Here is a 19,922-nt window from a genome sequence, read left to right as displayed (position 1 = left end):
CAGAGAGAGAGGGAGACACAGAATCGGAAACAGGCTCCAGGCTCTGAGCCATCAGCCCAGAGCCCGACGCGGGGCTCGAACTCACGGACCGCGAGATCGTGACCTGGCTGAAGCCGGACGCTTAACCGACTGCGCCACCCAGGCGCCCGAGATGGCTCTTTAAATGACTGATAACAAATCATAGATTTGCATCAGAGAAAATTGTTAAGAAAATTATTCAGTAATGTGTAATAAACTCCTGCATTTAGTTTTATGACTTTAACTCTGTAACATTAAAACAGTCTGAAAAGGGTAAGAAAATATAAAATTCCTATCATATTGTCATCCATTAGCTCTAATTTAATATTTAAGTGTGGTTTATTACTCACAAAGAGTGAAAACACATACAAGTTCTGAAGATGACTTTCTGACTCTATAATATTAATTTTCTCCAGAAGACTTTTAAAAACAACTTTATTAATTTCCCATATATATGTTTAAGTGGAATCACTACAGAAATTTACATCTTCCCCCCCCCCCACCGCCATTGCCCCACAATCAGGTTTACTCATTTTCCTAAAGTTGTGCTTTGTTTAAAGAACAAATACAAGAAGCTCTTGGGTGGCTCAGTCAGTTGAGCGTCTGGTCAGGTCACGATCTCACGGTGAGTTTGAGCCCCGCGTCAGGCTCTGTGCTGACAGCTCAGAATCTGAAGCCTGCTTCAGATTCTGTCTCTCTCTCTCTCTCTCTGCCTGCCCCTCCCTCACTCATGCTCTGTCTGTCTCTGTCTCAAAAATTAGTAAACATTAAAAAATGTTTTTAAAAACAAAAACAAACTTTGGTATATTTTGTTTTTATACCCTGGAGCTCTAAAAATATTTTAAGTTCAATTTAGTGTAGATTTCAATTACACAAACATTTACTGAGTGCCTACTGGGCATGTAGCTAAAGAAAGGGCATGTAAATCCCATGTACTTACATCTTCTATGTTGGTGCAGAGCAAGGACCGAGAACTTAAGTCCAGACCTTGTAGCTGCAGCCGGGCGACTTCGAGCTCAAGTGACAGGTGTTCGGTCTGTTTCTTTTCTGCTGCCAACTTGGACTCCATCTCCACGGTCACACTTGTCAGCTTCTGTTGCCACTGTTCATTTTCTGACAAATACTGCTTCTTAAGACAGTCGAGCTCTTTCCTTTCAGAACGTAGTAACTGCTCGAGCTCTTCAATTTCCTTATTTTTCATAATCTCCTGACTTTCAATTTTGTCCTCTAGCTTTTTGAGGGATTGCAGGTACATCTGACAGAGGATCTCAAGTTCTTCGACACTCTTCACTGGGGTGGACAGAATCTCTTTCTTGGTCAGATTCTCCTCCTCCAGACTGCAGCAAGACCCTTCTTCTACATTACACTGGTTGGCTGAAAGATTCCCGACCAAATTATTCAAAAGAGATGTTTCCCCTGTCTGGTCTAAAAGATCTTTGCAGAAAGAGGATTCTCCCAAACTTGTAAGACCAGGGCTGTCAGTCATACGAGAGAAAGACAATGACAGAAAATGCCCTTCCTGGGGTCCTGGCATCTCTTCCTTTACCAAGTCACCTTGGAAGTTTCTCAGACTTGTGGACAAGACCGAATTTTCAGCCTTTAATGTGTCCACATAAGACTGTAGGTCTGACATCTTAGAGCTCATTTGACAGTGCTGATCGTGTAAAATTTTGTGTTCGCTTTGTAAAGATGAGAGTTTCTCTTGTAATTCAGCAAAGTGCATTTGAACTTCTTTGTTTGAGAGCGTCAAGTGCTCATAGCAATTACTGTCATTCAAAGGATTTAAGGACGCACATTTCTGCTCATTTTGTTGTTCACCAAGTTCACCTTCTGCCGTTTCTTTCACTAACTCGCCTTGGAGAAGACCGTGTTCATCATTTAGTATTTTAACTTCATTTACTAGTTTCTCCACCTCTTCTGCCATTTTACTAGCTGCTGTGATACATTCAGATCTTGAGTCTTTCAGCTCAGATATTAGCTCAAGCTTTTCGACCTGCAGTGTTTCGCACATTTTCTCTAGCTCACTCAGCTTGCTCATTGCTGTTTGTAGAGAGCACTGCAGATGCGCATTGTCATTCTGACTTGAAAACTCATGAAGCCCAGAAACGTACTTTCCTTCTGTGTCTACGGCGCAGTCTTCGGGGCCACTAAGTTCTTGGGACTGAGTGTCTCGTTGCACGTTTCCCGTGTCTAATTCTACTCTAATTGTCTGTAGGCATTCCTTCTCCTTCTCACTTTCCTGAAGTTTGAATTCCCTCCTTCTCATCTTAGCTCCTGACTGTACCAACTGTGCATTATAACAGTCTAGAGGGGGATGTTCAACTTGGAGATCCATCGGAAGCTGAACATGGCATTCATTTATGTCACTCTCTCCTTTCATAGAGTCGCTAATTGGTTCTGATTCTAGAATCTGATGCTCTTGTTTCATCTCTGTTAACGTCAGCAGGTGCTCTTTCTCTTGTAATAAGGCATTAAGTTCCTTTTGCATCTTACTCTGTTCTTCCTTTAAGGTCATGATTTCTTGCTTTAAACCATCCGCCTCGCTCTTGGAATTGTTTTGGATATCCACAATCTCCAATCTCAGATCTTGCTGCACTGCCCCCAGCTCTAGTATTAGGTTCTGGTTTCTTTCTTCGGCTAACGCTAATTTTGTTACAAATGCTTGGTGTTCCCTTGCAAATGCTTCCTTTAGGTGCTCCAGTTCATGTTCTCTATTTTCACAAGCACTGGTGCATTCACTTAGCAAGCATTCTAACTCAGAGTTCTTTTCTTGAGCTGCTTTATATTTTTCACTAAGATCCTCAAGTGCACGTCCTGTTTCTTCACATCTTTGTAGTAAAATAAGTCTTTCTTGCTGGTACTGATTGGATAACTCTGAAATGCTTTTGTCTCTTTCGTCTATACAGTTTAAAAAACTCTCACTTTTTTGGAGTAAGTTAATCTTCTCTTGACTTAAGGTTGCATTAATTTCCTTGAGGGTCTCATTCTCTTGGGTCAGCTCTTCAATTTCTTTTCTGTTTAGAGAAATGGCAGCAGTCATTTCCTTCTTCTCTGAGCTCAGGCTTTCAGACAAAAGCTGTAGCTCCTTTAGAGATTCTTGAAGTAAATGGTTGCTCTTTTTTAATTCTTGAATCTCTGCTTGCTCAGTTTCTAGTTTTTCATTCAAAAGTTGGAACTCTCTTTCCTTGTTCTCCAGGGCAACTAAAGTTTCAGCAAATACGTTCTGATGAACAGAAGTGTCTTCTTGTAACTTACTAATGCGTTGACTTGTTTCAGCCACAAAACTTTGATGCATCTGCTCTGCTTTGATGAGATTGTCTTCTATTTCTCCTCTGATTTGCACCAACTCTTCACACTGCTTTTGCAGATCTGAGTTCATCTGCTTTTGAGACTCTAATGAAACCTCAAGAGAAATGACTCGATTTTGTAAGCTGGCTGAACTTTTGGGGCTATGGTCTGCTTCTAACTGGCATTTGCTCCTTCCTGAAGGTGTGCTTCTTTGTTCTCCAAGAATATTTGCAAAGGAATTATTCATTGCAGACTGCTGTTCAAAGGCCAAAAGACTTCCTTGGTGAGCTTCATTGGTCACCAGAGAAGCATCTTTGGATTTTAGCAGATCCCGAAGGCTCTCATATTCAGCACGCAAGTCCTGGTAACGCTGGTCTCTGTCTGTTACTTCACTCGACACTAACTGAAGTTTGTGCTCTAGATCTTCAACTTGCCTGGTAAGCTGAGATATTTTCAAGCACATGTTTTCTACTTCCTTCTTATGTTTCTGGTCCGAGAGCTCGGCTTTCTGTTGTAGTTCTACGTAAGCTTGTTTATGTGTCTCCACCTCCACAGTCTTGCTGTCTATCACATTGTGAAGGTTTCTGATCTCAACATTCAGATTTTCGCTTTCCATCTCCAGTGTTCTTACTTTCTCATTGTATTCGTGGCTTTTTATTTGTTGTGTCTTGAGACAAGTTTCCAAGTGATGAAGTTTACTCTGCAAGCTTCCCTTCTCTGACTCCAGCTGACTTAGAAGCTGTTCTTTTTCACTTTTCCAACGAGCAAACAGAGTTTCCTCTTCTTTCAATTCTTCATATTCTTTCTTTTTTAACTCCAAAGCAATCAGTAAAGCTTCAGACTCTTTCTCCATTTTGCTTAACTTATCATTCAGTTGTTCAATGTGATGCTCCCTTTTCTTCAAAAGGTCTTGAGAACAATCTCGTTGCTTTTCCAGATCAGCCAAGGCAAGCTTCAGTTTCTCTAAAGTCAAGGAATTCTCTTGCTGATTGATTTTTTCTTGAAGATCCCTTAACATGGTTTCCTGAGAGGCATTCTTAGCTATTAAAAAAAAAAAAAAAAAAAAGTTTAAGTTGTCATGTTTTTTTTTTAATTTTTTTTTTCAACGTTTATTTATTTTTGGGACAGAGAGAGACAGAGCATGAACGGGGGAGGGGCAGAGAGAGAGGGAGACACGGGATCAGAAACAGGCTCCAGGCTCCGAGCCATCAGCCCAGAGCCCGACGCGGGGCTCGAACTCACGGACCGCAAGATCGTGACCTGGCTGAAGTCGGACGCTTAACCGACTGCGCCACCCAGGCGCCCCTAAGTTGTCATGTTTTTAATAAATATTCTACAAGAATTCCAAACTACTAAAAAAAAATCCAAACATGGGGTGCCTGGGTGCTCAGTTGGTTAAGTGTCCAACTCTTGATTTTGGCTCAGGTCATGATCTCACCATTCATGAGATGGATCTCTGCATTGGAATCTGCACTAACAGCATGGAGCCTGACTGGGATTCTCTTTCTCTCTCAAAAATAAATAAATAAACTTAAAAAAAAAATCCAAACAGACAGCTTCTCAAGCCCTGTAAAAACTGGCATTATTGTTTGGAAAGTAGATCACCTGATCATTATCTGAGATTGTATAAAGACAGTGAGAAAATGGTCCTTATAAGGATGTAATACATTTGTTCATCTTCTTTCTGAGCAGCTTAATAAAGTGTTGTTGCATAAAACAGCAAGGGGTTATTTTTTTAATTTAATTTTTTTTTAATTTACATCCAAATTAGTTAGCATATAGTGCAACAATGATTTCAGGAGTAGATGCTTAAGTGCCCCTTACCCATTTAGCCCATCCCCCCTCCCACAACCCCTCCAGTAACCCTCAGTTTGTTCTCCATATTTAACAGTCTCTTATGTTTTTGTCCCTCTCCCTGTTTTTATATTGTTTTTGTTTCCCTTCCCTTATGTTCATCTGTTTTGCCTCTGAAAGTCCTCATATGAGTGAAGTCATATGATTTTTGTCTTTCTCTGACTAATTTCGCTTAGCTTAATTAACACCCTCCAGTTCCATCCACGTAGTTGCAAATGGCAAGATTTCATTCTTTTTTATTGCTCAATACTCCATTGTGTGTGTGTGTGTGTGTGTGTATATATACATATATACATATACATATATATATATATACACACCACATCTTCTTCTTTTTTTTTTTTTTTATTTATATATGGGATTTATTGTCAAATTGGTTTCCATACACCACATCTTCTTTATCCATTCATCCATCGACGGAAATCTGGGCTCTTTCCATACTTTGGCTATCGTTGATAGTGCTGCTATAAACATGGGGGTGCATGTGTCCCTTTGAAACAGCACACCTGTATCCCTTGGATAAAGGCCTAGTAGTGCAATTGCTGGGTGGTAGGGTAGTTCTATTTTTAGTTTTTTGAGGAACCTCCAATACTGTTTTCCAGAGTGGCTGCACCAGCTTGCATTCCCAGGGGTTATTTTCTTAAGTACTTGAAACTTTTTTTCCTTTGTATGTGTTTATGTATATGTGTATTTTTTCCCTTCTGAAATGCTTATTGAAAGAAAGAAAGCTCTGAGAAGAGCAGCACTGAAATGTAAATAGCCTACTTCACTACAGAATAATTCTCATTTTCCAGAAAAGTGAATAACTATTCCACCATTTTAGCCAAAATCCACAGGCTTAGTACAAAAGAATAAATGATGCTATACGCCAGTACTTCTCAAGGCCTCTGCGTGAGTACTATTGAGAAACAATGTTACCCACATCCCAGCCCCTCACAGTTAAGTGTCTGTGAGTGGGAGAATCAAAGGGAAGATTTTCCAGGCTCCACTGCCACCTTCTTTTCTGCCTAGTAACTCACATCTACCCACAGGCCCCTCCTAGTTGGAAACAATGGTAGTGGTTTCATTCAAAGCACTCATTGCAAAGCCTTCATGCCAAGTGATGGGAAGGCTTCACGTTCAAGTACACTGAGGGCGAGTAAATGTGAGAATCTCAACGGTAGATGATAAAGCTAGCATGTATTATAAACTCAGTTGTTACACTAAAGGGAAAAAAGTTCCTAGTTTTAACGTGTTAATCTCAGTCTACCTGCTGAGAGTTGATGGCTCATGAAGACAGCACCACAAAGGCTCTCACTCCACTTCACTTCTGAGGCCCTCAAACAAGGATACTGGTGACCGACACTGAAAAATGCCCTCGCCCTTCCTTTTCTTACAGTTTTCTTTCAAGAAAGATGAAGATTGACATTTTTACCCACTGCTGTGGAATAACTGAAAGCTGTCTGAGGGAGATCAGAATTTAAAAGAGAAAACAGTCAAGGTGCCTGGGTGGCTCAGTCGGTTGGGCATTCAACTCTTGATGTCGTCTCAGGTCATGATCTCACGGTTCGTGACGAGGAGCCCTGTGTTGGGTTCTGCACTGACAATGCAGCACCTTCTTGGGGTTCTCTTCCTCCCTCCCTCCCTCCCTCCCTCTCTCAAAATAAGTAAACATTTTTTTCTATTTTTTTTTAATGTGTATTTTTGAGAGAGAGAGAGAGAGAGCAAGAGAGAGAGCAGAGGAGGGGCAGACAGAGAGGGAGATACAGAATCCGAAACCGGCTCCAGGCTCTGAGCTGTCAACACTGAGCTCAATGTGGGGCTCGTACTCAACAAACAGCGAGATCATGACCTGAGCAAAAGTCAGACGCTCAACTGGCTGAGCCACCCAGGTGCCCCTAAATAAACATTTTAAATAAATAAATAAATAAATGGGAAAATAGTCACAGAGGAGCGTGACACATATTTCACAGGGGAGGTTGAAAGAAATCCTAGAGGTGCAAATACCCGGCTGAGAAAATTAATGTAAGTAAAAAGACATACATATGTACAAATAAATGTGAAATGGTGGATTCATGTGGTGTGTGCAGCATAATCCTGTGTCTATACAGAAAGTGAGGAAATAAAATCACTCAGTCAAGTAAGTCATCAAAAAACAATGGTCATTAAGAGCTGGGAAAACACGTATTGAATTTTTCCATCATCTGGGAAATGATATCGAGCGAGAAGATGAGCTGTCTGAATAAAACGAATAAATACACTCGAGACACAAAGAATAGCACTCTGGGGTGAGAGACGACACTGACAATTTACTTTTGTGTGGAGAATATTTACCTTTCTGGTTTCAAAGTACTGAGAAACCAGGCAATTTGGGACTCAATGTGTTCCAATAAAACAATGTCCAACTATCACTCTGAAACCAAAAGGTAGGAGAGAGAAAACTTTCTCCACATCAACCACAGACGTCTTTCTGGGAGGATATACGGGAAAACTGAAAAACGTTTCTAAAGCCATCCATCCTCCCTCATGGGACATCAGCTTAGAAAAATAACTCCAGGGGCCCCTGGGTGGCTTAATCAATGAAGCATCTGGCTCTTGATTTCGGCTCAGGTCATGACCTCCTGGTTTGCGAAATCAAGCGCTGCATCAGGTTCTGTGCTGACAGTGCGGAGCCTGCTTGGGATTCTCTCTCTCCTCTCTCTGCCCCTCCCCCGGCTCACCCATGTGCTCGCTCTCTCTCTCAAAATAAGTAAACAAACTTTTTTAATGGAAATAGAACTCCAAACGCTAAGTGTACTTACCCCTCATTTCTTCTGCGAAGTTCTGGCTCTGACTCAAACTCTGTTTGGCCTTCCTCAGTTCTTCCTCCAGGTGGCAGGCTTCTCTGGCCCTTTGCTCAGACTGACTCTTAAGGAGGTTGTTTTCCTTCTTCGCTTCCTAAAGCACACATTCAATTGGTTACAATCAAAACCACTCAAGCTAGTTATGACTTCTGCCATATATGGGTCCCAAATGGGACCACTTGTGTACCTCGCTGGGGAGGAATCTCACTTTCCCTTTGTGCACCTAATGAAGTTAGACATTCTTACTTCAATCAGATGATTTTATGAATAGAACTCAAAAGCACAAAACCCAAAACTGACAATAATCTTTTTCCTTCAAAGAAATAGACCTCTTTGAACTTTCTGGATGTCCCCATGCTGGCTCAAGAGTGACCTCAAAAGGAGAATCCTACTTAGAAGATCCTCGAAGACACAAGCTCCAAGTTCCTATCACACCTGAATGATCCAATACCTCTTTGCAAAGATCTGATATGCTAACGAACCGAAAACTTCACATGACAAATTTCTTACTTTTCATTGGAAAACCATCTTAAGGCTCACCGTAACGAGGATGTCTTTATGAGTATTAAGTGTTTACCAAGAAAATCAGCAGTGTGCAAGATGCTGGAAAGGGTGTCGTCAAAGACACAAATATAAATAAGAGAAGAGTCTTTGGCCCTCAGGGTAGGTCTTCCCCTGGCAGCGGGGGAGGATTTGATACCAATCACTTAGTTCACACCAGGATCTGCTAAGTACTACAAAGAGGTGGAGTATGCTATGGGAAATCAGAGGGTAGGTACACGGAAGGAAGAATGAATTCTAGATGGGGGAATCTGGTTCTCTGGGTACCTGATTAGGTGAAGGAGCCATGCAAAAAAGTAGCAGAGACTTATATGCGTGTCCATTCCATGGAGTTGGGCCTATTTTTGAATCTTTTTTTTAAATATATATATTTTTAACGTTTATTTATTTTTGAGACAGACAGAGACAGAGCATGAACGGGGGAGAGTCAGAGAGAGAGGGAGACACAGAATCTGAAACAGGCTCCAGGCTCTGAGCGGTCAGCACAGAGCCCGATGCAGGGCTCGAACTCACGGACCGTGAGATCGTGACCTGAGCCGAAGTCGGATGCTTAACAGACTGAGCCACCCAGGCGCCCCCTATTTTTGAATCTTAAAAACAAGCATCATTTATTTATATGCCAAATAAAACCGCTACTGCTTATCAACCACGTAAGACTTGTGCGTAAACATAATAAATCCTCTGTTCATATTCTTCAATCTGTTTTTCAACTGTCAGTGACTGCATCGCTGGTAAGTATCTCCACTTGTATTATATGCCACCCTCTGGACCGCAGGGAATCGGCATAGATTGTTAAAAACCGACGGAATCAGGTGCCTCACATCCTTAGGGGGAAAAACATTTCATAAGGCTACCTTTTTTTTTTTTTTTAAATTGCACTTCAAAAATACCCCTCTGAGAAGAAAGGGGAATTTTTGAATCTTAAAGAAACAATTAAGACCCATCTTCCAAAACCCAACAGCACTGTTACAAAACAGATGATCTTGGCAAGGCTGTGTTGGAAAGTTGCCTTCAATTATCAGCCTGGTTACTACCAGCAGATGGGTACCTAGGCAGCAAAGCCAAATGCAAGAAGAGGGAGAATCTGGCTAGTGGAGAGTACTTGAAAACTTGCTGGCAGCTGCTGTGTTCGTGCATATATGTTCATTTCATCTTCAGAACAAGACAGAGCCTGTTGTAGTTACGCTCCTCTGGCTCCCTTGCCCCAATCCTGCCTCCCTTCCATGAGTTAAATGGACGCTCTATCAAATTAAGAGATCAATCAGGGCTGATGGGAGGCTCCGGCTGATCTCAAGACAGAGAGGCTAACACTTGCACCAGTCAGTGTTAAATTCTGGCAAGAGTGACCATGAAGGTGCACGGGTGTCGAGGACTTGAACGAGCATCGTTAAACTACAGAAATTATCATCGCTTGTTTGCTCTCCGGGCTCAGAATAATCACCACTCAAGTGAGATCACAGATGTGACAGGAAAACTACCTTAAAGCACTTTAACAAGGGTAATGGAGCATTATTATTAGCATTTCTTCCCCAAATTTGACAGCAGCTAGATCTGCAAGATCCATGCTAAGATTAGCTGAATCAGTTCAACGTAAAAGAGTAACTAGAGTTTTGGGGCGCCTGAGTGGCTCAGTCGGTTAAGCGTCTGACTCGGTTTTGGCTCAGGTCAGGTTCTCATGGTTTGTGAGTTCGAGCCCCACATCGGCACTGCGTTGACAGCATGGAGCCTGCTTGACATTCTCTCTCTCTCCCTCTCTTTCCCTGCCCCTCCCCCTCTCTGTCTCTTTCTCAAAAATAAACAAACTTTAAAAAATTAAAAAAAAAAAAAAAAAAGAGTAACTAGAGTTTCGCCACCTGGGTTGACTTCGCATTTTTATTGGGCAACTTATGAAATATTTGCTTACCCTAAAAAAGTAATCAAGTCGACTGGCATCTGCACCTAGAGGTGGGGCAAGAAAGCTGAGAAGACGCTGTGTGCAAAGCTGGGGGCATCCCCAATAGAAGGAAGCAAGGTAAATAGAAGGAGAAAAGAGAAGGAAGGGGGCAACTGGATGTTCATGTATCTGTTGGTCTCTATCTATCTCTGTCCATAACTGGGGGCATTTAAATGAATAGTAAGCTCAATGGAAAGATTAACATGTCTTTCTCTCTTCTGGCATTAGCTCCGTAAATATTTGTTTCTAACAAAATGTTCAGCCAATCCTGGGACCCAGCAGGCTTATAATACTATGGCTATGACCAACCCAAGAATTTCAAAAGGCCCAAATTTGGAAAATGAACATCTGAAAATGGCTCTGTAGGCTGCCATCCATCAGCAATTAGTTTTCTGTGAGGCCACAGCCACTTAAGACTTGATTGGGTAGCTCATTATCAACAATGAGTTCGGCATACAAGGATGTATTCTCCTAGGCATCTCTTATGTCCTCAAATGATTTGCAAAATTGGGCACTAGTCTAGAAAAACACAACACAAATCCCTATGACCACAAGCCAGCATTAGAGCTTAGCAAGCAATTCCACCCAGATCAACTTCAGTTTTAGTTGCAGCAAGGGAAGCATCATTTCCCAGGGCCAGACAAAACAAATTTCAGTTACTGTGTGGCATTTCATGATCCCATCCATGAATGGAGCTTAACATGTCCCCTGCTGCGGTGAAGTCTATACCATGAACCGGGGATGGATGCAGAGGATGTTCTTTGCCCTTCCCACCTCACCATTCTTGTCTGCCAGACCAAGCTCCTTCGAGAACTGATGTCATACAGATCCCCGTGCTCAGGAAGGTCCCTAGGCAAGTGATCCCTCATCCCGGTTACCGAACGATGCTATTTTATTGCCTCGCCCCAATGCTAGCAGGCTGGCCTTGGGGTGTGGGATGAGCAGCTTACCCAAAGCCTCCTTTCACATTGGCACTAGATCTGAATTTGGCCATTGATCGGGCCATTTAATCACATTTCTCTACTGATATCTTCTCATTGTGAGCAGCATGTCTGTTTACTAAATGCAGACAAGGAAAATTTCAGTACAACTGTCACATTATCTCAGCACCCAAAACCTCTAAGCATGCGAGGTGTGTTTGCACTTACTTAGAGTTCGATACCGAAAAAGCTACCAGAGTGCTAGAGGAACAGGACGGGCAGTATGTTTAATGTGAGAAATCTCAAATCACTGTCCCTTGCTCATCACTTTCTGTGCCTACAGGTGAGAGCAAACAGTGGGCACATCAGACGGTCACAGCCGTTGACCATCCAAGCACTTTCCATCCAAAATTCAATCATTAATACAGCTTGCAAAAGGAAAGGGTATTATTTAGTCCTCCCTACATGCAGATGAGCAAAGTCAGACTCCGAAAGGCTAGGTCGCTGTCCTCAGGTCACAGAGCAGGGAAGTGGCAGAAAACGATGCAGTCCCAGATCTTCCTGACTCTAAAGCTATCGTTCTGCTACTAAGTTATAGTGCAGACTATAACTTACTGGGTAAGTCACTTTTCTAATGCCAATCCCAAAGCAAAGTGCAAGAGATAGCTAAACCCTTTGCATTCTTGATATCATCCTCAAAAGAAGACACATCCCCACAAACATAAATTAAGGCAAATACTACATGCATCCCCTAGCCCTGTGCTAGGCATTTGCACCGGACAACCAAAATCGAGGAAATTTAGGTGCAACGTGAAATGCATTTAACCGCACAGGCCAGAGTGCACGGTGGACAGCTCTACAGCTGTGGGGCTCTCCACGTGTCTTCTGAAACACCTGCAAGACAATGTCCAGCCCACCACCGCGCCTTGGCCAAGAGAGCAGTGTTTGGACCCTCTTAACCAGACGATTGCTTTTACAAAATGTTTCCACCAGGCAGCCAGTGGAGTCGCGGGAGAGTTTCTGGCTGGAAGGAAAGCTCACAGGGGGAAGGGTTCGGTGCCAGTCTGCCTGTGGAAATGTTAGCAGAAGCATCTGTTGGTTGGTCCCCACTGGCCAAAAGGCAAACATTTGTTTTGCTGAAACAAACACTTCCATTTGAAATCGTTCTCTGATGAAAGCATCATCTGACATCAAGTTTTCTTCCACTTGGGCTGCTGGAGCCGGGGCCTCCTGTCCCCAACAGCATTACCCCTCTGAGGCCGCCTGCTTTAACAATCACCTCTCTGCTACTGACAGATGTTCTGATTTCACAACCATGATACACTCTTCCAAGCTGTGGGGATGAATACATTTAGAGTTTCCTCATCTGCATAAATAAATATCCTTTATGCAGAATTCTTTCTGAAAAAGGGGCTCCTGGGTGGCTCAGTCGGTCAAGCATTTGTTCGACTTCAGCTTGGGTCACGATCTCGCCGTTCCCGAGTTTGAGCCCTGTGTCAGGCTCTTTGCTGACAGCTCAGAGCCTGGAGCCTATTTCAGATTCTATGTCTCCCTCTCGCTCTGCCCCTCCCCTACTCTCTCTCTCTCTCTCTCCCTCTGTCAAAAGTAAACATCAAAAATATTAATAAAAAAACTCTTTCTAAAAAAATCTTTAGTCTAAAAAGTGATCGCAAAAGATTTAAAGAAGTGGGAAAAATGCTTTCCTGTGACATTATTTGACAGAAAAGAAACTTCTGTTCTGCTATGCTTCTTTGTGCTGATTTATTGCTCTATTCAAGTTGTTTCAATCTATTAACTGTCCCTAAATGGTTCTCAAATGAACCCTTTAAGATAAACTCCAGACCACCAAATAGAAAAGCCAAATTAAAGTCAGTACGAGTAAAATCCCACATCATCAGCGTGCTCTCCTCGTATCCACACCACTGGAGAAACTTCATCCACCATTTCGTGTAACAAGAATGAATTTCCCAAGAAAGACACTGACAGTCTTGCACATGCCCAATGTGACTCTGGAAGTTGGGGCAACAACTGACGATTACTTGTTTTTGCAAGAATTTTAAATCTAGAAATCCCTCATCTGTCGTTGCTTTTGTTTAAACCTAGGACTTTCCACAAAGTTTTTAAGAGGCTCAAAAGCCAACCCTTGGAAAGGGGATCTACATGATCCATCCCATCACCAGTTTTGTTTCTTTCCACTTAGAAAAGTTGATAAATACTCATCTACGCCTCACTTACTTCACTGCTTCTCCTCAGCTCATTTTCCTGCATCTGACTCGCCTGCAATGCCTGTTCGGTTCTGCAGAACTTTTGCTTGAACTCTTCCAAATTTTTTTCTAGCTGGTGCTTTACTGATGTGACCTGTAAAAAGCAGACCAGGTAAGCTTTAATTTTTATGTGCTTTACTTTTTAAATATATTATTTCTTCTTCTTTTTTTAACATTTATGAATTTTTGAGAGAGAGCGAGCAAGTGCACGTGGCAAGCAGGAGAGGGGCAGAAGGAGGGGGACAGGGGATCTGAAGTGGAGCGAGCCCAATGTGGGGCTTGAACTCATGAAACTTGAGATCATGACCTTGGCCAAAGCTGGACACTTATCCAACTGAGCCGCCCAGGGGCCCCTAAATTACTTCTTCTTAAGTAAAATGGTCATGGGACATGAGAACTGATGCCATCGATTTTGGGTGAGAAACAATATATGTCACAGCTAAATACAGCATTAGAAGTTTAACTTAAAATACCATCAGAGCACTGTGGGTGACAGCAGAGAGGAGATCAAAAAGGGCTGGGTTTGGAGAGAAAGCAAAAGAGAAAAAAAAAAATTTAACTACAAAAACAAAAAAAAGAAAGAAACAATGAAATAGTAATAAACAACCAAAAAAAGAAAAGTTGAGATAAGAAACAGACCGGAAGGGAGTGCCTGGGTGGCTCAGTCAGTTAAGCATCAGACTCTTGATTTCGGCTCAGGTCATAATCTAACCGTTTGTGAGTTTGAGCCCCACATCGGGCTCTGAGCTGTTAGTGCAGAGTCTGCTTAGGATTCTTTTTCTCCCTCTCTCTGTGCCCCTTCCCAGCTTGTTTGTTCTCTCTCTCTCTCTCTCTCTCTCTCTCAAAATAAATAAAAACTTAAAAAAAAAAAAAAAAAAGAAAGGAAAAGAAACAGACTGGGAGAATGTATTTGCTATGAAATAGACTGGGAATAAGTATTTGCTATATAACAGTTTTAAGATTCTATATCCGGGGTGCCTCGGTGGCTTAGTCGGTTGAGCATCCAACTTTAACTCAGGTCATGGTATCACACACAGTTCATGAGTTTGAGCCCCTTGTCAGGCTCTCTGCTGTCAGCACAGAGCCTGCTTCAGATACTCTCTCCCTCTCTGTCTGCTCCTCCCCCACACTTTCTCTCTCAAAAATAAAAAATAAATAAACATTTAAAAAAATGCATTTCCATCATACAACAAAAAGAGCACATCTTTGGTTCCATTTAGAAAAAGGTAAACCAATTTTTTAAAGGAGTGAATAGAAGTAGACAGTTTTATGCAAAAAAATACAAACATAGATCAACTTCTGAAAGAAACATCCTCAGCGGTAATCAAGGAAGAATGAATCGAAACAACGATTAAGATGACTTTTTCACTTCTTAGTTGACAAAATTTTTAAAAACAGGATTATCTCCAAGGATGAGAAAAAACAGGACCTCTCACACTGGGTGAGAAGGTAAATTACAAATTCTTGGAGAGCAATTTGTCAGAATCGATTACAAGGGAGAATACATCTGTCCTTGAGACCACCAATTTCACACGTGGAAAGGTGTCCTACAGAAACATGCACGTTACCCAGTAATGCCATCCCCAGGGCTACAACGAACAAGATAACGTTGACAACCTCAACATCCACCTGTAGAATAATTAAACTAGAAAACATCCAATAAAAGCAAGGCTCAGACACTACCAACAGAATGTTGCATTTGAAACAAAAATAAAACTGGTCCTTTCTTATAGACTCATAGACCTCTTCAAAAAACAAAACAAAACAAAAAACCCCAAAAAAGAAAAAAATAATAAAAAATAAAAAGCCTAGCATGGAGCCCAATGTGGGGCTTGAACTCATGACTCTGAGATCAAGACCTGAGCTGAGATCAAGAGTCGGACACTTAACTGACTGAGCCACCCAGGTGCTCCAAAAGGACTTTTTTTAAAAGGGTCTTGAAGGAAACCCTTTAATAGTTATCCTGGGAAAGGAGGATTTTTATTTTCTACCAACCTTGGATAGCTGGATAGAGACAGGATTATGAGCACATCAGAGAACCCCTAATTAGTACATAACACATGACAGTGATGGTTACCTCTCCCCATTCCAGCTGCTTCCCGTCTCTGGCTCCTCTACGAAGAGAGGGCAACTCGTCCCACTTGGTTATATCCTGAACTTGAGAGTTAACCTGTATTTCCCATAAAATGAGACTCTACTTGAATGGTAAAGCCTTAATTTTAAAAATAAACAAAGAAGCAAGCACTAAGAAAGTAAAGAGATGAATCTCTGACATATTCACAGTAAACTCCACAATGTGTCACCCTGTCAAGCTATATGGGTCAAGTCAAGAAAAGAGCGAAGGACTATAACCCATCTGTTGTGCTATTTTCAAGCTATGGGATTCGGTGGTTGTGTTTACAGGTAGAGCAGGGAACTAAACAGGCGAAAGCCTGTCCTCACGGAAAGATTTGAGTGACAGAAGGAACACAGCATAAAAAGAAACAAAGAGGGGTTCTTGGGTGGCTCAGTTAGTTAAACGTCCAACTCCGGCTCAGGTCATGATCTCGCGGTTTGTGAGTTCGAGCCCCATGCCGGGCTCTGTGCCAACAGCTCAGAGCCTGGAGCCTGCTTCGGATTCTGTGTCTCCTTCTCTCTCTGCCCCTCCCCCACTTGCACTCTGTCTCTCTCTCTCTCTCTCTCTAATAAACAATCATTAAAAAAAAAAACAAATGAAATAGCTGTATTGTACAACAGATGATATGCCCTATGGAGAAAACTTAAGCAAGGTAAAGGAAACAGAAAGTATTTGAGGATAGGGATCTATGTAGTGACCAGGGTAGATGTCATGGATAAAGCGACATGAGAGCAGAAAGCTCAAGCAAGTGAAGGTGCCCTACAGATCCATCTGGACACAGCACCTCCCTGAAGATGCTGAGCATATTCTACCAATAACAAGGAGGCCAATAAGCAAGGTGCTGGAAGGGCCACCAGGGTCCTGCAGACCCTTGGAAGGATGAGCTCCTACTATAAGAGAGACGGGAAGTAGCTATAGCTGTGAGTAGGGGAGTCCCATAACCTGACTTACACTTTAAAACACTCACTGCTGGGGTGCCCGGGGGGAGGGGGGGGTGGGCGGGGCACAGTTGGTTAAACATCCGACTCTTGATCTCAGCTCAGGTCAGGTCAGGATCTCCCAGTTCATGAGATCAAGCCCCGCACTGGGCTCTGTACTGACAGTGAGGAGCCTGCTTGGGATTCTCTCTCTCTCTCTCTCTCTCTCTCTCTCTCTCTCTGCTCCTCCTCTCAAGCTCCCCCCGCCACCCCCCGCAATAAACAAATAAGTCAATGGATTATAGTTTTCAGCGCTTTGACTATTTGCAGGACGTGAATTACTCCGGGCGGCTCCCACCTGGTGATATGACCCCAATACACAGGAATATCACACCCCTCCCCAGACCTTCAGATCTGAGATCCTCACTCACTCCCCTCCTTCTGTAAATGAGGAAGCGCAGACCCAGAAGGATTCAGTTTGCTCTCTTCTTTGATAAGGAAGGCAGCTTTTCTTTGGAAGCATCAGAATGTCAGCCGTGAGACAGAAAATGCACGAACAAGGAAAAGGGGGAACAAGCGAGGAGAGAGGTAAGCCAGCTGCCTACTTTATCCAGGTCAGCCTGCAGGATATTGTGAGTGTTCTTGGCCTGCTGTAACTCCTGTGTGAGTCTGGCTTTCATCTGCGTGCACTCCTGGTCCAGCGCTTGGCAGGCACGCTGTTGACGGCCGAGCTCCTGAAACACCAAAGACACGCGCATCAGTCGGACGGATGCCGGTTAACGAGGAGACTCCGGGGTGAGCCGCCAACCTCCTGCAGGCCATGCCACACTGAAAGAGCAGCGCACAACAGGGAGCCAGGCTGACCACTCACCTCATGATAAACATAACCCATCGAGTGCGGGTCCCGGTGATGGGACGCAGGCCTCGGCGGGGGGAAAGGGGAAGAACTCCGCCAGCTGACCGCGTGGAAGCTAGCCGGCTTCCGTCCCATCCCCAGTCTTACGTTCCTCATCTCTGTTTCCACAAGCCCAGGGGGCAAAAGAGAGGAGAGCTGAGCTGTCACAGTCACACCTCAGCTAGGAAATCAAAGGCGCTCAAAACTGGGGTTTAAGATCTCAAACACCATAGCATCACTTGCAATTGAGAACGAGAGCAAGGATATGCCACCAGTGAACTCTGATAACTGCCTCAGGATACCAGATTACCATTTCCAGGCTCTTACTCTTCCAGGCTCTTACTGAAAGGTTAGAGAGCCTCAGTCCATACGGTACGCTCCGCCAGGCCAACTCACTTGCCCCTGGCAGTAATACTTCTGGAATTTTTTTCCCCAGTACATCAGCTACCTTTTGCATATATTTGCCAACCCACGGGCTTTAGAAACAGGTGGAGAATAGGATACAACTCCCTTCACAACTGAGGGTGTTTGAAAGACGAGAGATGATCCTTTCCTACTTGGTATTAAATCGCAAACAAATCAGAGGACACGGATGAAAAGGAACATGCTGGTTAGCGAGTCCCTTCTCCCATCGAAAACCAAAAGATGGAAGTGTGAAAGAAAACAGGGGAACCTTTTCCTCACAAAGCCGTTCCTCTCTCACGGAACACCCCAAGTGACGACAAACAGCTCCTCTTTTCAGGTGATGAAACTGTGAAATGCCCAACAAGAGCCTTCTGGGCAAACTCCTCGTGAATCCATTTACCTTACTTACCTCTTGAAACTCCTTTTCTTTCTCCTTGATTTTCTGTTCCAGAGAACACCTGGCACTGTCTGCATTTTGCCGCTGACAGCTCAAATCTTCAGACAATCTCCTCAGTTTTTGTTCCAACGCAGCACACTGACAACAAATAAAAATGGTCACTACACAAGGATCCGAGGCAAGAAGCAAATATTTGGAATTTTAGAAAAGTGAGTCCTGAGATCTGGTTCAAGTTCATCTTTGTGTTTTGAGATTTTGTGTCATAAAAAGTTGGGATTAAAATGATCAGCAAAGGGGTGCCTGGGTGGCTCGGTTCGTAAAGCGTCCGACTGCTGCTCAGGTCACGATCTCGTGGTTCACAGGTTCAAGTCCCACGTCAGGTTCTGTGCTGACAGCTCGGAGCCTGGAGCCTGCTTCAGATTCTGTGTGTCCCTCTCTCTCTGCCCCACCCCCACTTACACTCTGTCTTTGTCTCTCAAAAATGAATAAACGTTAAAAAAATAATTTAAAAAATAATGAAATGATCAGCAATTACGAAAACCACTATATTTATGTTAGCACACATAATGCTTGTATTTGGGAAATATTAGAGAGGATGTAAAGTATTAGACCATTTAAATAAATACTCCATAATTTGAACTATGAAAGAAGAAATATGTGTGTCTGAATAAAGATTCATCTAACATTGTTTCATGGAAATGAGAGGTTCAAATGCAATGATGTTGACCTGTGTCTTTTAGAAGCTGTAAAATAATCAGAGGGTACCCATCACCTTCATATGACAGTCTGTTTCAAGCATAATAAGATTTTGTGGAAAACTTTAAATATTAAAATACTTCTTTCCACAATGCTCTCACTGTGCCATTTTAAATTCTGAAGGTTCACAGCACTCCAGAGAATATCACAACTGTTTTTAACCAAGCTGCCATAAATAACACAAAGAACACTCTTTTTGCCTTTGTACATGGCCAATTTAGGATGGCTAAATCAAAACTTAGGATGCCCTTCTAAAATTAAACTGGAGGGGCGCCTGGGTGGCACAGTCGGTTAAGCGTCCGACTTCAGCCAGGTCACGATCTCGCAGTCCGTGAGTTCGAGCCCCGCATCAGGCTCTGGGCTGATGGCTCAGAGCCTGGAGCCTGTTTCCGATTCTGTGTCTCCCTCTCTCTGCCCTCCCCCGTTCATGCTCTGTCTCTCTCTGTCCCAAATAAATAAATAAACGTTGAAAAAAAAATTAAAAAAAAAAAAATTAAATTAAATTAAACTGGAATAAAATGGTCTTAAATCATCAAGTTTTGTTCCTCTGAATCTTCCCCATGGTGTTCAAATCCCTAAAATGCCCTACAAAACAACTCCAAATTTCCAGGGAAGAATAAGAACACTTCATATGGGTGGGGGAGAACTCCCTGGTCTAAAAGAAACGTGCCAGTATTTGGCAAATATCTCTTCTAAAGTATTTTTCTGAGACTCATTAGAGTCTCATCCAGAACTATTAGAAATATATGGGGCGCCTGGATGACTCAGTCACTTAA

At 42.8% G+C, this 19,922-nt stretch overlaps 1 protein-coding gene across 3 annotated transcripts in view; it reads right to left on the bottom strand.

Annotated features, from left to right (window-relative positions):
- CENPF (centromere protein F) overlaps positions 1-19,922 on the bottom strand; it is a 63,297-nt gene that overhangs the window by 22,024 nt on the left and 21,351 nt on the right. For all 3 annotated transcript variants that reach the window (XM_040446461.1, XM_040446463.1, XM_040446462.1), the window contains exons 8-12: positions 18,403-18,528; positions 17,299-17,427; positions 13,632-13,754; positions 7,941-8,076; positions 959-4,347 (exon numbers count right to left, since the gene is read on the bottom strand). In XM_040446461.1, coding sequence (XP_040302395.1) covers positions 959-4,347; positions 7,941-8,076; positions 13,632-13,754; positions 17,299-17,427; positions 18,403-18,528 — 3,903 coding nt within the window. The remainder of the gene's footprint in view (positions 1-958; positions 4,348-7,940; positions 8,077-13,631; positions 13,755-17,298; positions 17,428-18,402; positions 18,529-19,922) is intronic.

Source organism: Herpailurus yagouaroundi, unplaced genomic scaffold (assembly GCF_014898765.1).
Source record: "Herpailurus yagouaroundi ecotype Mexico unplaced genomic scaffold, PumYag 195, whole genome shotgun sequence".
Lineage (NCBI taxonomy): Eukaryota > Metazoa > Chordata > Mammalia > Carnivora > Felidae > Herpailurus > Herpailurus yagouaroundi.
Note: the sequence above shows the minus strand (reverse complement) of the source record. Positions and strands in the feature narration are given on the sequence as shown.